This window comes from Hippoglossus hippoglossus, chromosome 5, assembly GCF_009819705.1.
Source record: "Hippoglossus hippoglossus isolate fHipHip1 chromosome 5, fHipHip1.pri, whole genome shotgun sequence".
NCBI lineage: Eukaryota > Metazoa > Chordata > Actinopteri > Pleuronectiformes > Pleuronectidae > Hippoglossus > Hippoglossus hippoglossus.
This window is the reverse complement of record NC_047155.1, coordinates 9,450,294-9,465,899: the sequence shown is the minus strand read 5'-3', so window position 1 is coordinate 9,465,899 and position 15,606 is coordinate 9,450,294. Positions and strand designations below refer to the sequence as shown.

The following is a 15,606-nucleotide window of genomic DNA, read 5'->3' as shown; positions in this document are numbered from 1 at the left end:
AAAATCAAATCCAAAAAAGATAAATAGTGAGGAAAGCAGCCAATATACACTCAATTTCTTTACTGTTTTATACCATTTATCATGTAAATGCTTCTGGGAAGTAACAGTGTATCCCAGCATGCATTTTGATGGAGGCAAGGACCCTGGACAGGTAACTCACTAGTTTATAACTTGGTGAACATACAAGTCTGTACTCGCTTCCAATTTCCATTGCTATCCACCGAATCATTAGAGGACAGACGAAAGTCATTTTGAGAAGTGAAAACAATAACAGCAGACTTATCTTAAATCTCCAAGTTATATATTTATAGTACTCGGCTATGCTAATGTGCTAACACTAACAGATCAAAGTAGGAAAAAGTAAAAAGTAGAAACTAACTCTTAACTATATTTTAAACACGATACAACACAATCAAGGGAAATAAAGTTAAATGTTACTTTTCCGAGTATAAATATTCTTCTTAGAAACGAGTATCAGTGTCAAGTGTCATCCAGGAAACAGGTTCAGTGATTGTGAGAGGATTTGGTGGTTGAGAAGTCACATGTCATCTCTGTCGACCAAGAAAACAAAACCTCAGCAGCCTCTCTTCTCAGACCTGCTCTTTATCTGAGCTTCAACCTTCCTATCTTAAAAAAACTGATCTCAATACAATGATGAAAAAACCACAGACTACTCAGACGTATAGAGAAAATTAGTTGCGCGCATTCTCTGGAGTTTTGTAGCTTTGTCTGTCGGGACGTCTCAGATAAGGCAGCTCTGACATTGTGTACGTGCGTGTAGGTGTGTATGTATATTAATATACAACACAAGGAAGGAAATGAAATTACTGCACAGATGCAGATGGTTGATTACAGAGAAACAGATCAGAGGTGAAATGAATTGCAAAGCAAATACAAACGCTGACTGACTGGAAACACGACTAACAAACACATCCTGTGAATAACATTTTAGTTGAAATATTCAAAACCTTCTTACACCCAAGTCTAAAGATTTCACATAAAAGTATGAATCTAACACAAAAAAGGAAAGATTGAAATTAACATAGAAATCTTGGGTGTGCAATGGCTATAATGCAACAGTGGTTTTGATTTATTAAGGCCTCATTTGTCTGATTTTATCTCTATGATGCTTGTGTGCATTAAAAATCTAATTGACCACTAGAATCCAATTCATGTTTGGCTTTGAGCTGCTGTTTACATGATGTGTCCCACAGAAACAGAGTCTGACCTGTGGATCAACAGGTACAGCAGAAAAGAAATAAATCTAAAAGTTTGAAAAGGTTAGAAAAATGTTAAGTTAAATAAGACTTCACTACAGAAATTAAACTTTATTTCTCTTACAAGTAAAACTGAACTGAATTAATATGCAACAAAAGCTAAGGGGGGTGTCAAATCTGAGATTAATGAGCAGTAAAGTTAAATGTATGAATCATCTGCTACATATGAGGATTGTCATCTTTCAATCTGCATTTTATTTTCTCGATTAAACAGAAAACACAGTTTCCCTGCAAATGCTGATACAGCTTCAGAATCAGAATTACTAGTTAGTACAAAGTATTAACCAAAATGTGTGGTCACACTCTTTTTAATTATAATCCACAAAGCCTGATCTTTTTTTTTGCAGTGGAGTAAGTTCAACATGTGAAGGAGTCTCTGTATGTGAATATAAAGAGAGTTCGAGGATAGTGAAATCAGTCAGGCGGCATGAAGACTAAAGGGAATAAATGAAAGCTCCAATACGTGGATCTGGTTCCCAGTTATAGGGCACAGGAGGAGGCTCACTTTTCATTTTATCTGAAGAAATCTGCATCCAGCACAGTGTGGGAGAGACATGTGCTGCTCATCACACATTATATTATTTATTTATTTATTATAGAATGTATTCAGCTGCTGTGGGATGTGAAACAGAAAGACCACAGAACAACCAGTCGCCGATATGTGATCTTGTAGAGCTGCCAAAAGCAGACGTAGTTCTCTGTGGAAACCAGTCTACTGAGTCAATGTTATTTCCGGTGTCAATAGTGTTCAAATAGCTGTTAAGAGTGAGAGACAGAAGAATGAGTCACTATTATAATTTTCCCCATCTGTGCTGGTGTGGACGCATGTATGAAGATACAGAATTGTTTCATGGAGATAGTCATTCAGAGAAAAAGTGGTAAACTGAAAACTTTAAGATACAGTTCAGAGAAAAATGAGCAGCGTCATGAAACCAACAGGAAAAAAGACATACAAGCTTGACAGAGGCGCCAGATACGCTGATGGATTATCTCACATCTGAAGCTGCAGCAGTGGCACGACAAGACGTCTGCAGAAAAAAACCAAAAGACTGTAACCTGAACGACAGCTAACAACTCACAGTCCAGTCGACCTGCTACGCTAATGTCTCAGCCGTTTCTCTTTAAAATCACAACATATTTGCACCCACAACCTAGCAACCAAGCTAAACGTCTAGCCTTCCCCTGTAGATCTGTTGTATACCACCTCCATCCTTCTTGTCCTGGCAACAAGACAATGAAGCAAGCAATGAAATAATGTGCCTTTCATTCACACAACGACAGGGGGGGGGGGGGGTGTGTGTGTGTGTGTGTGTGTGTGTGTGTGTGTGTGTGTGTGTGTGTGTGTGTGTGTGGTACCGGACAAAGGCCCAAATTATGTCTGTGTGGCTGGAAAACAACAGCGACAGTCTTGCTGGGATCAGTGGGCTGAGAAGATTGTGGCTCAGGCTGAGGAGCAAACTGAAGGAAGTCAGGCTGAGACTTTTGACTGAATGGTTGAAATTCAATCAGGCCGTCGCTGACAGCACCGACACTGAACCTGAAATACTGTGAGTTTAAATCTAGTAAGAGCAGCACCAGGTGGCTGAGAGTACAGCTGAGTCTGCAGGAGGTTAAAGGTTAACAGAGGCTTTAAATTTTACAAGAGCTCAGGCGACAGATGCAAATCACGAAGAGTGAAGGGGGTCTGAGTGGAGACGCCCGAGGTGCCAAGTTCAGCTGTTCAGAATTAAACCCAAATAGCTGAATGAATTAAATCTGGGCTGTGACAAGCAGCTGGGACATCAGAGGAGAACAGGTACGGGGCCTCTACTGAGGATTTCTGGGCTCCAGCACAATTCAAACGGCTGTTACACATGATTTCCTCACTTTTTCTTACCCCCCTGTCACTCTCCTTCTTATATTAGTTCCATTAACACAGTGATCCTGCTCTACTGCCAGTAAGACCCCTTTTCTGCCATCTTTGCTTGTTCACACTGAACCTAACGACGACAAATTGCTGTACCTGTGTGTGATGTTGTCCGTATTCAGCTGCTTGACCCTGGATATAAAGATGAACAACATATCTCCACTTACTACCGTTATCCCAAATATGGATGTTGCCATCCCTGACATCAATTGAAGCAGTCTGTGCAGTAGAGTTCATAACATGGGGCTGCTTCATCGAGGTCCCACTGACACACATGCTTGACCAATTGCCAGTCATAGCAAGTTGGTTTCACCACAAATTCACCATGCATCAAATAACAAATAAAAACCAAAGTTGCCAGATCAACAGAATCACTTTGATAAGAACAACATTTTATGACAGAAACCATGGGAAACTTTGACTTTTGGCCGAGGAGGCAGGGTTTATGACCTCTAAGGCATTCAGCCACCAGGGGGAGATCAAGAAGATTTGGCTTTATTTTTGGGAGCTGTCATGTCATCTATCTTAACAGAGCATCGATTCATCTCGGTGACGACCTCTGCAGTCGACAAAAAGGTGAAACAACAACACCACCCCTTCCGTGTTTGTATCTTTTACAGAACAGCGAGTTGGAATGAAGGTGCCACATTCCTGCTTTTAACAGGTTGTTTAAATAGAGCACCAACATTTGAGTAAACCTCTGAAACAAGAACCATGGCACAAAGTAAACTGACAGTTCCACTGCTTGTTACTGAAGTTGGGGCACAAGATGTAAGATGGTAACATGTTGGCAGAGCTGAGACCTCAAAGACTGAAGTCAAGAGCTTAATGACACTGAAGTCAAGAGCTTAATGACACACAACTAAACAGCTCTACGTGACCAAATCCTGCAGACGATCATCACAGCACAAGCTCAGTCATCTCTGCGTAAGTGTTTGATTGGTTGAATCATTGAAATAAATGTTTTTAAATGTGACTCCAGCAGCAGTCTGTTGATGTTCTGGGTCACGAAACGCCAGAGAACAGCTGTGACCCGACCAAATATGGGACAACGTGACGTAGGTGTGTTTGTGTGTTTGTTGTGAGTCAGAGGACCAAAAATATCCCAGCAGCACGTTTAATTCCTCCCGGCTAGGTAAGCTATCTGCTGACAGCAGCTTTGTAAATATGAAGCTGCTGAAGTCCTGACATTTTCTGGAGGGGCTATTTGAGAGACGTCCGAGTCCGTTCCTCTGGATATTTTCTTGAACGTTTCCTACCAGCCCCCATAAGAAAATGTCGGGAAAATATCAGACATTGATTGAGAATACGGCAAGGAAGCTGTCCGGAAGATTCACAGCGAGGGAGTGGCCTTTACATCCTGGTTCCTGCATGCTTCATCCAGGTGCCCCCCCCCTAACCTGAATGTTCCAGACATTCTCCTTTTGTCGTGAACGCATCTGACTCGGACAATCTCCTGCTGCGTTCTTCATATGTGAAAGGCGAACTCCAGAAAATGTCCAGACCTAATTTAAGAGTAAATGTCTAACAACGTCTCTAGAGACATGAGAGTGATACCATCTAACTCTTGGCATGAAAGCAAACGAGCATATTTCTTCATTCTGAGACAAAATTTATTCTTACACACTATCCCAATGTGGCCTAACCAAAAAATACAGGAAATGATATACAACCCTTCCAGAAGCTATCGAGGAGCTTTCATGAAGCACTGAGTGATTCTCACGGGCTGACGTAGTAAATTGTGAAGTGTGTACAGGTGTGTGAGTCCATGTGCTGCTGTTTTACCTATGCTATGGGGACCTCGGTCTGTTTACACAGTCACATTACGAGAATTTGTCGTCCTTATGGGGACAAAAAGAGAATTATTATACTGTAAATCATTCAACTTTGAGATGAGGGCCTGTTTTAATGTCAGGCTTAGGTTAAGGACAAGGGCTAGGGAAAGCATTACATCAGTGACAGTCCCGTGTGTGTGTGTGTGTGTGTGTGTGTGTGTGTGTGTGTGTGTGTGTGTGTGTGTGTGTGTGTGTACATACAGTGCTTCTGCAAGCCATTTATTGATTAATGTCTCATTTCAGTGAGGTGAAACCAACCCTAGATAGGAATGACATCTCATTTAGAGAAACATCACCACAGCTTTCCTTCATTTATCTGAACCTGTCGCTCACGGTGCAGGTGTGAGTGTGTGTGTCTGTGTGTGTGAGAGAGAGAGAGAAACACTCTTTTCTCAGTATCCATCTTTCCTCCTACCTTCTAGCAACAGTGTTTGTGTGTACATGTGCTATTCCCTGTGTGTGTTTATTGTCTCCCTGTGTGCATACGCTGGTATTTTGTGTAATGGCAGCAGAAGTGAAAAGGTCTCATCTTGAAGACACTCTACGAGCCGACCCATCCAAACAGCTGATTATCAGGCACACACACACACACACACACACACACACACACACACACACACACACACACACACACACACACACACACACACACACACACACACACACACACACACACACACACACACACACACACACACACAAAGCCGAAAAGGTCAATCTGATCTCCTGGCAGCCAATGGCCCACATCTTTTAAAGCACCAGCCACACCGGTGGAGACTGATGGACAATTTTTCCTTCGCCTGCTCTTTTCTCTGCCTCCCAGCATGAGCCTGGATATTAGGTTCTGAGCAGCCGAGAGCGAAAGAGAGAGATGGGCTGTGTTAGCTGAGGCAGAGAGGACATATACTGTCTGAGGAAATACTACAACTGTGGAGGAAAAATGAGAAGAGCGGGAGCAGGGAGGATGAAAAGTTAATAAAGAGAAGAAGCTGAGGTAGTAAATGAGCATCACAAGAGTTTTGACCTTTACCTTTGACCACCCAAATCTTATAATTTGTGCCAAGTTTGAAAAGATGCTCCGGCAGCATTAAAAAGATAATACCTTCACACCCACAGTGACTTTGAGCACCAAATTCCAATCAGTTCATCTGTATGTCCACATGCACGTTTGTACCAAGTATGAAGAAATTCCCTCAAGTCATTCTTGAGATTTCATGTTGACACGAACGGGACAGAAAACCAACAAACACAATCAAATTCTGAGTTAAATCTTTGTTCCAAAGACAAACAATCAATCTTGTTTGTTTGTGTTTACAGATGTTTTTCTACAGCGTCTCTCGTCTGCAGTAGTTGAACCTGCTCAGTCAGTTTCTGCACCATCTTTACAGACGTCCTGCTTCAAAACCATTCTCCAATTTGAAATATCTTTGCCAGCTGGTCTCTGTTCTCTTGAAATTAGGGAAAGAAAAAAGGCAAAACGAGACACGATCCATTTTCTACGCAGACAACTGTGATGTGGGGCATTGATTGGGCGAGGTGGACGCTCTGATTAGCTCAGCAGTAATGGATCTAATTAACAAGAGAGAATTGTCCTGATCTCCTCTATTATTTCCCACATTTCCCCAATACTGAACTCATTTCCTCACTTTTACAAAACAAGGTTTCAGAGTGAGAAAAGCTCAACACTATTCTGCACAAGGCCTTTAATTTCTACCCCTGCAAACTGACTACAGATGTTGAAGTAAGACTTAATAATAAACGTTATAAAAAGAAAATACTTGGACTGTTTTGCTGCTTGGTAAAGAACCAGAGTAAAAACCAGGAGCTGTGAAATATTTGTCAACAACAGAACTAACTCAATAATACATTACACAGTTTGAAAGGGCAGGTTAGGCACCTTTTGAAAAATAATATTTTATACAGTCGTGACTATTTCATATCCAATATACTGTTGAAATGGAACCGGGTGACAGTGTTGAAGAAGAAGTACATTCAGGCTATGTGAACCAGAATGACACAGAAAATGAGGAAAACAACATTACATTTATCAGAATAATGTGTTTTTTATGGCCAATGCAGAAAGACTGAGTTTGCTACTCACACAGAAAACATGGAGGTTTTTTTAAAGTCTTTGAAATGAGGAAATAAGACTGAATGATGCACAGTTTGTTCATAGTTTTATACATAAACGTCTAAATGTCATGTTTAACTTCCCTAGTAGATTATAACTTAATTTAAATCGACTTCAATAACTGACTTTAAGCAAAGCTCGGTTTAGGAAGATTGTCTGACAATAACTGACAATTTAACTTTTATTTGCTTTCGCCCATATCTACATGTCTGGTTTTTCACAGCAGGAAGATGCAGTATTAATTATTCTTAAAGGGTGGGGGGCTGGAGCCGATCCCAGCTCACACGGACATGGACACGTCCTCAGTTCATCACAGAAACTAACCATCATCCAAACTCACCTACAGTCAATTTAGAGTCCCCATGCAAACATGAGCCGAACTCCAGGCAGAAAGGCAGCTGTCGAACCGGGATTTGAACCAAGAACCCTGTTGCTGTGAGGTGACTAATCTCTAAACAGGTTTAGCATCAAACACACTTCAGGTCTTGATTGGCTACAACACTCTGTAATGTTGTGTAATAGAATCCTGTCAAAGTGGTGTAGAGAGCGAGTGGGACAGTCTCACCTGGTGCAGGGCGGTGAGGCCGTCTTCATTGCAGAGGTCTGGACTCACGTTGTTTCTCAGCAGGTAACGAACTGATGGAGAGAGACACAGAAACATGAAGACTCACATTACTATGAGCAACGTTTCTATTTAAATACTGGATTTCTTTCTGTTGCCTTAAATAACTGCATTTTCATTTTAGAAATCAAACCAGATGCGGAGGTCTGCATGCTTCACTTGTTCTATTGAAAACAACAGTGGTGGTTGAGAAATGAATTTTTTTCGTCTGTTGTCCACACATGCGAGTTAGGAGGCGCACATGTTTCCTGATGTTACAGCTGCTCAGTTATAATCAGTATTTCAGAGAGAATGAGATGTTCTGGCTGCTGCAAACAAAACAGATGCAGGATAAAAGCATGATGAGATTCCATAAAACCCAATTCCTGGTAATTGCTCACACAGCCTGCAGGTGCACCGCAACTTAACCTTTTGTTAACCGGTGACCAATCACCCATCAATTTGTGCGATCCATTAATCAGACGACATCATCCTGATGCGTCCCTGCCAGGATGTTACCCAACTGACCTTGGAAATATGGATGATGGGTAAGAGGAGGCAGGGAGGGGTAGCGATGGAGGATGACTTAATCACGCTTAGGATTACATTGTTTGTCTGTCTCATGGTCCAAACAGATAAACCGTCCACCCGGACCATAATTCAGCAAATATCAGCTATCACAGTCTGCACACTGGACAGCTGCCCGACTGCTAAAACCGCTAAATCTACCGGCCTGAGCAGGAAGCAGCGGCGGCGGCAGCGGCGGCGGCGGCACGTACGCCTCCTCCCCACATCATTATTATCCCCTGTTTTTGGCACCTGCCTTTATTTCCCACAGAAAAAAACCCAGAGCAAATGAGTGAATCAGGTTACGATGATGATGACGACAGTATAGACACAGATGTGTATAGTATGTGTAAAATCAACAATCTAAGTTTGATGTGAATACCTTGATAAAACTGGATATTGCACTTTGGACAAAATGTGTCTGGGGGCGAGAGCTTTATCTACAGGGAAGTAGAATGATGAAGACGTGCAGCCATCGGCAGCCGAACACTATTATATGCTTCCTGAATCTTAATGGGTCTATTACCTGTCTATTAGGCTGCTGATGAGTATCACTGGCAACATATTATTTACTTATGCATTAGAGCCTGAATCAACATGCAAGTTACTGTATGGAACTAAGATGTGTTTTCCAGTCACGTTTTCACCATCACCTCCAGTGAAAACACTTTAGTCCAAGTTATCCCAGCATTATATTTCCTACGTGTGTGTGTGTCACAGCATTAGAATCCTTGTGAACAGATTTAAATTATATTTAGGGAACAAATGAAGAACTATAACGATGAGTCTCACTCTACATGTAAAGTCCAAATTGAATTTCTGTGATTGAATGACTTTTTCAAGCAAACATTCATCATTTTTCACTTGGTATCACAGGAGTGAACCTGTTGAGTATGGACGCCTCTTTCATAATGAAGGTTTGCAGCTTTTAACAGTTTTTCTATGAAAATGAATGAAACATCAAGTGGAGGACCAAGGACACATGATGATGGTTATATGTCATCAGCCGCCTGCCTGACGACCAGCACTACAGCTGCACATGCACACACACACACTCTCAAGGTCTGATTCTAAATACTAATGACATCCTCGTGTGCACAGAACATGTGTTCACACAAACAGATGAATCATTAATTTAGATGTATCCTGCTTCACTTCCATTGTTTGCTCAGGGTATGAGGGAGCATTAACTAAAACTGTCCACTGATCGTATTAACAGATGACTTCTACATCAGCTCTGCACCTGTTGAGCTTATAATAAAAACACTTCTTTCATTGTCAAGCAGACAGACTTTAGAAGACTGGATGAGTCTGTGACAAACAAATGCAAACAAATCTTTTGTCTGATCAGAGGCCACAGAACAACCTGGCTTCGAGAATGTGAAACAGTCCCAACAGCTGCAGGTCTTTTTGGAGCAGTGTGACTGGGGATGTATTAAGAGATGCAACACATGAGTGTTTAACCTTTTTCTAAACCATAAACACAAAAAAACAGAGAAAACATATATTCAACAGGGTGATTACCTGCTCTAATGTTAGCAACTTGCAGTAAATCACAAAATAGTGAAGAAACGGACAAAACACACGTTGAAACAACTTAAAGACAAAGTCAACTCGACAAGTTGCCGGATGAACTCAAACTTCTAACTTCTAATCCATCTGACATCTAACTAATGAAAAACTGCAACGTTTATCTCTAGTCTGGTCTGGACGATTTCATTTTCCCACAGCGCCGACATTCTACTGTTCAGATAAGAAAAATTCAATTTCTGTCGCAGTCGGCTTTAATGCATCTATATTTTTGCATGACTATAAAACAACCCAGGGTTCAGCAGTTTCAGGATAATACAGTGGGGTAAAAAATAGTGAATTAAGAGGCTTGTTGAGGCTGCATGAACAGCGGCACTGCTCATATCCCCTGCTGCAACACCCTGCTATTATTCTCTATTTAACACAGACTGGTATTACACACACAAAGCAGCGCTGCAGTGTGAGCAGGTGTGTGTACGTCAAGACACATTTACACCTGGAAACGGGTCTGAGATTAGAAATGATTGTGCTCACGCCATTTCACCTTCATTTCCCACGTGGTGTAGCTTCTCCTCTCTGTGAGTATTCAACACACACACACACACACACACACACACACACACACACACACACACACACACACACACACACACACACACACACACACACACACACACACACACACACACACACACACACACACACACACAGTTTGGTTCTACCAGATGGTGACAGTTTTCTAATGGTGTCCTTCGGGGGGGGCAGAAATCAGAAAGTGCTGCCTGCTCTCCCGGCTGGAAATTCCACATATTATTAAATATCTGCCTGTGAAACCAGTGTGAGATTAAGAAATGCACATGTAGCAGCACAGACTTGCTCACCACCACCAAACGGCCTGGTGTTTGATTGGTTTCTTTGGGCAGGCATGCACCACAATATATGCAGTGGCGCTGAATTGCTTCCTCCGTGAGCAGGGGGGTGGCCACTGATGCATTACTTAAGATGAAATGGATTTGAGTTATGCTGGTGATGCACCGGACGACGTGAGGGAAAGACAGAGAGACGTGTAAACAGCTCGAGGAAAAACAGGAGTGATGGCTCGATTTGAAAAACACACTTTAATATTGTCGTGTTCTTAATATTTATGAATGTTTTTTTATTACTCTGATTTGTTTATTCGCTCTTTTAACACATATTTTTATGGTGTATTGTCGATATATTTTTTTCTCATTTCTAAGAGGAATATTCAGTCTTTGTTTTTCGATCTTTATTGTGTCTGAACCAATCTGTGTAAACAGAGCTCAGTAAAGTGCTTATGAAATTCAAATGATCCAACTGTCGTGGATTTACTGTAGTTAAATATGGAGCTGGTATGTGTATGCGAGTATGGGTAATAAGTGTGTATATAACACAGGGTGAGGGTGCTGACAGGTTGTGACATAAGAAATAAAACTGTCAGAGGTTCACACAGTCACATACAAACACATCAATACTGAGGCAACTTAACAATGTACTTTTTTTTACTGTTAAATATTGTTTTCTCCTTTTAAAAATGGAAAAGTGTGTGGAGACAACATCAAAATACATTTACTATTGGTGCCTTTATATCTTAATTTTTTTAAGTTTGTTTCTAAGCAAGATTATACAAGAACTACAGGACAGATTACCATGACCCTTAGTGGAAGGATGTGTAATGGGACTGGCTCTGGATCAGGGGGCAAATCCAGGAATCTATCATCGCTTTTGTTGACACTGAGTTTGTGGTGTTTTTTGATATTAATAGCTGATCTTTCCCAGGGAAGAGTTCATGGAGCTTCTTCATGGAATAAAAAAAATCTGTCATGTTTAGGGGACAAGTTGGCCTTGGTGGTGTTATATGCTCTGTAAGGTGCCTTTCAAGCTTGATGCTGAATTTCATATTTCAAAACACAGACTGATCTTTGTGTGATCTGAGTCAATTCATCTGAACAGTGATACTCTGATGCTGTTTTGTCTCTTATAGTTTTGATTTGTCCTGTATTACAGATATGTGCAGTTATGCATCACGTACGTATGGAGTGTAGGATGTGAGTTTTGTGTTGATTTGGTGCCAGAACTTATCAATCATATCAAAACATCTAAAAAATAGCTCTGTGAGGTGATTAGTCACCCACACGTCAGCAAAACAAACACACTCCCACCTTGCTGAAAGATCGATGGTGGAAACAATTTTCAAAATGAAAAAGGAGAGAGAGCATCAATAACAAAAACAAAATCCTTTTAGAGGCATCAACTAATTACCATAATGCAATTAACAGATAACTGGACACATTAGTTAAACACAGGAGAGAGAGAAATTAATGTGCAAACATGTATGATCATGGCAACTTGTGATTACGCATTACGAGCACTGAGGGAAATTAATTATCAACTTTAGTCCGATTTAACACATTCGACATTCAACATTTAACAACACAGAATCAGTCGAGCCAGAGAACCCACGCACACACAGAGACAAACATGCAAACTCCACAGAAAGACAAACAATTATTCGATCAACAAAATCTGCCGCTTCTTCCTCCAAGGTTCCACCAACTGATTGTTGCAATGGTAATTATCGTTTGCCTCTTTAACGTCTGATTAGCAGCATGGAGCCTCAGACTTAATGAGAAATTGTGCCTAATATGTGCAGCTTTATTTGATCTCACCCATGGTGTGTGAGTTTTATGATGAAAGGGAAAATGGGATCTTAAAGGATATATGATGCAACCCTAACAGTAAATGTGGGGGTGAAACAGAGAGACACTAAGAGGAAAAAGAGGGAGGATGGAAAACTGAATTTCATCTGGTGAGACACACCATGAAGGTGATTCCTATCTGTCCCCCCCCCTGTGGGACCAAGCAAACACACACACACAAATCTTTAAAAGCCATCCATTACATCGCAGAGTCGCCATGGTGATTATCTAACACCCCACAAGCCAGTAACACAGTTCTGCAGAAATCTCGTGCATGTCTTCCTGGGCAGGTCCCATGAATTCCCACCGAGGGAGGAGATGGCGCTGGACGAGATGCTTCCCAAAAGATAAAAGTTACAAACAGCAGCACAGGAAGAGGAGCACACCCTTCCTTCCTGTTATCTTAGATTGCCTCGACAACACTCCACGTGCAAGTGGAGACAAATCCCAAAGTCATTCAGGCCACAACTTTCCTGAACACTGACTGATGACAAGTACTTTAGAGTTAAGGACCAATGCAGTTTTCAGAACCAGCAAATATTTCAAGCATTTAATGTATTCAGCGATCAAACATATCAGTGTTTCTTTTACGTTTATTTATTTGTGGTTTTCGCCTTTTGCTTAATGTTGTCTTCACTTACTTTGACATATCTGTGCAAAATATAGTTTCTACATGAGTGGCTCTAGGGATGGAGATATTACTCTGTGGTCCACAATATACAGATTAAAATGATTTAAAGTATAATAGATGAAATTACATTAAATGCATGCGTGGATGTCCCCAGGGGATATATTCTAATGACTGTGGTGACCCCCTGACCTTTTCTCAGCCACCTCCTTCAGGTTGTTGTGTGCAGTGTCACCACAACTGTTGAATGGAGTGCAATGATATTTTGCACAGACTTTTGTGTTCCCGTCAGGATGAATGGAGCGACACCGGCGAGCTAGTTCAGGCAGCCAACTCGAGCTGCACTGCGCCAATCATGTGAGATACATCATGTGACATACCTCACTCTCCACAACCATCTATAATACACACCCACCTTATCAGGTGGTCTATTTAAGCAGAGAGAAATTTATCATCATCCCCTTTGCTCTCACTGCTGCTGCAGTATTGCTACCAGTTGCTTCAGCCCCTCCACCATCCCAGCATCCACCTGTAGGCTCCAACGGGGGGTTACAAGTATTTGCTCATCACTCCCATCATTCCTGTGTAATCATATGGGGGAGTGATTAAGTTGTTTTATGAAATTTTACAGACCAAATTATATAATAATAGATTAAATGAAAAACAAAACATTTGGGACTGATCGATATTTGACGTAACTGTTTGTTTCGCTACAGTTTTTAATGTGTCTGTGTTGTATTGTATGTTTATAATCAGTAAAAGATCAATAAATACACGTTAACAATAGCTTTCTTTAAATCTTCAGGCAAAATTAGATGTAAAAAAATCTAAGAATTTGAAATTCAAATCGTTTAGTCTCGTCTTTTTACAAGCCTGGTTTGTGTTGTCATTCGTCACACTGCACACAATCGTTTACTATAGATAAATCAAATCCTATCACACTCCTGTACAAGTACGATAACTTTCTGTGTTTGCATTTGCACAGATCGGGATCTTTCAGAGAGTTCATGTCAGGATTGATGTTGATGAGCCTTCTTCCTCCCATTCAAAACATCGCTGACATACAATAGATGAGGAAGCTTCATATCACGGCCAATCACACGCACAGACGCTCTGATCTATGACATCAGCCGAGGATTGTACAATCTCGAGCTGACGTACAGAAAGAAACACAATGCATAACACTCTGCGTGACGTTTATCATGGAAGATGAATATTTTGTTTTGCAGCTGAGTGAAGAGGATAACAGCAGCGTGCATGTCCTTATGGTCAGGGTTGAGCTTGGGATGCTGACTCATGCTGATCTGCCCATAGGCTCATACAGTCAGTGAAGGGAGGATAAAGTAAAGATGATGATTTGAGAGGGGCTACGTGAGTTCAAATGTAAGAAGTAAGTTAAAGAGGAGGATTTATTTTCCTTAAAGTGAATCTCTCTTCACCTTATCAAAGAAGCAGCAATCAGAGAATCCCAGAATCCCTCAAATCACAGAGACGAGCTGAAACCTGGGACGGGAGAGAATGAACCTGTACATAAAATGTCACTGTGGTTTATAATCATCCTGAAACACTGATGTTCTGGTGAGAGGGCAGATTCGAGCGAGTGTGTTATAGTCGTAGGTGCAGTGTAAAGCATTTTAATATGATTTAAATGAAATACAGAGACAGGGGTCAAACACGAGGCTGCTCACAGTGACTCTGTTACATATACAGTTCAAATCCCCTCACTTCCATCAACCTATAGCATGTTTTCAGAAGGAGATGAAAACATTCTGGACATATTAGAGGAAGCAGAGTCTAAGCCTGAGCCTCTGAGATGGTGTTTTCCACAACATCGGTTTAAAGACGCATCAAAGTTGGTGTTTCAAGGACAAACGTCCCCAACATGTGTTCACAAGTCAAAACAAATACCAGGGATACGTACACTAATGCCACAGTGAAGTGGATATGAACCTTACTCTGGGCACTCATTAGATAACTGTCTGTCCATTTGTTCACATGATGCAAAGCAGGTGGTATTAATAGTTTCACTTTCATTCATACAACGACAAACCCAGAGAAAAATCTCCAAACCCTCCCAGGTGAAGAACCAAATACTTCAAAAGGAAAGCCATCAACTTATAAAGTGAAACAATTTTAATGGATGTTATTTGTATTCACTGCTTATTTCTGCAGCCTTTAAATATAGGAAGAAGATCGATTATCTTAAATTTAAATGTCATGACTAAGATCTGAAATAAGTCTATAAATAATGACTATATATTTTTAGTTCACTTCAAATTATCTAAACACATGGTAATGATGGAAATGTTCTACTATGTCAGTTGGAATTATAAGAGTTTCTTTAAATTCTAGTGTGATGTTTTACATTGCTGAAAACTATTTGCTTTAAATTGTTTTATACATTTTGAACGTGT

General features: G+C 40.9%; 1 protein-coding gene across 3 annotated transcripts in view; it reads right to left on the bottom strand.

Annotated features, from left to right (window-relative positions):
* The window catches only part of ppp1r16b (protein phosphatase 1, regulatory subunit 16B), a 70,727-nt gene that overhangs the window by 16,528 nt on the left and 38,593 nt on the right, over positions 1-15,606 (bottom strand). For all 3 annotated transcript variants that reach the window (XM_034585643.1, XM_034585645.1, XM_034585644.1), the window contains exon 3: positions 7,715-7,785. In XM_034585643.1, coding sequence (XP_034441534.1) covers positions 7,715-7,785 — 71 coding nt within the window. The remainder of the gene's footprint in view (positions 1-7,714; positions 7,786-15,606) is intronic.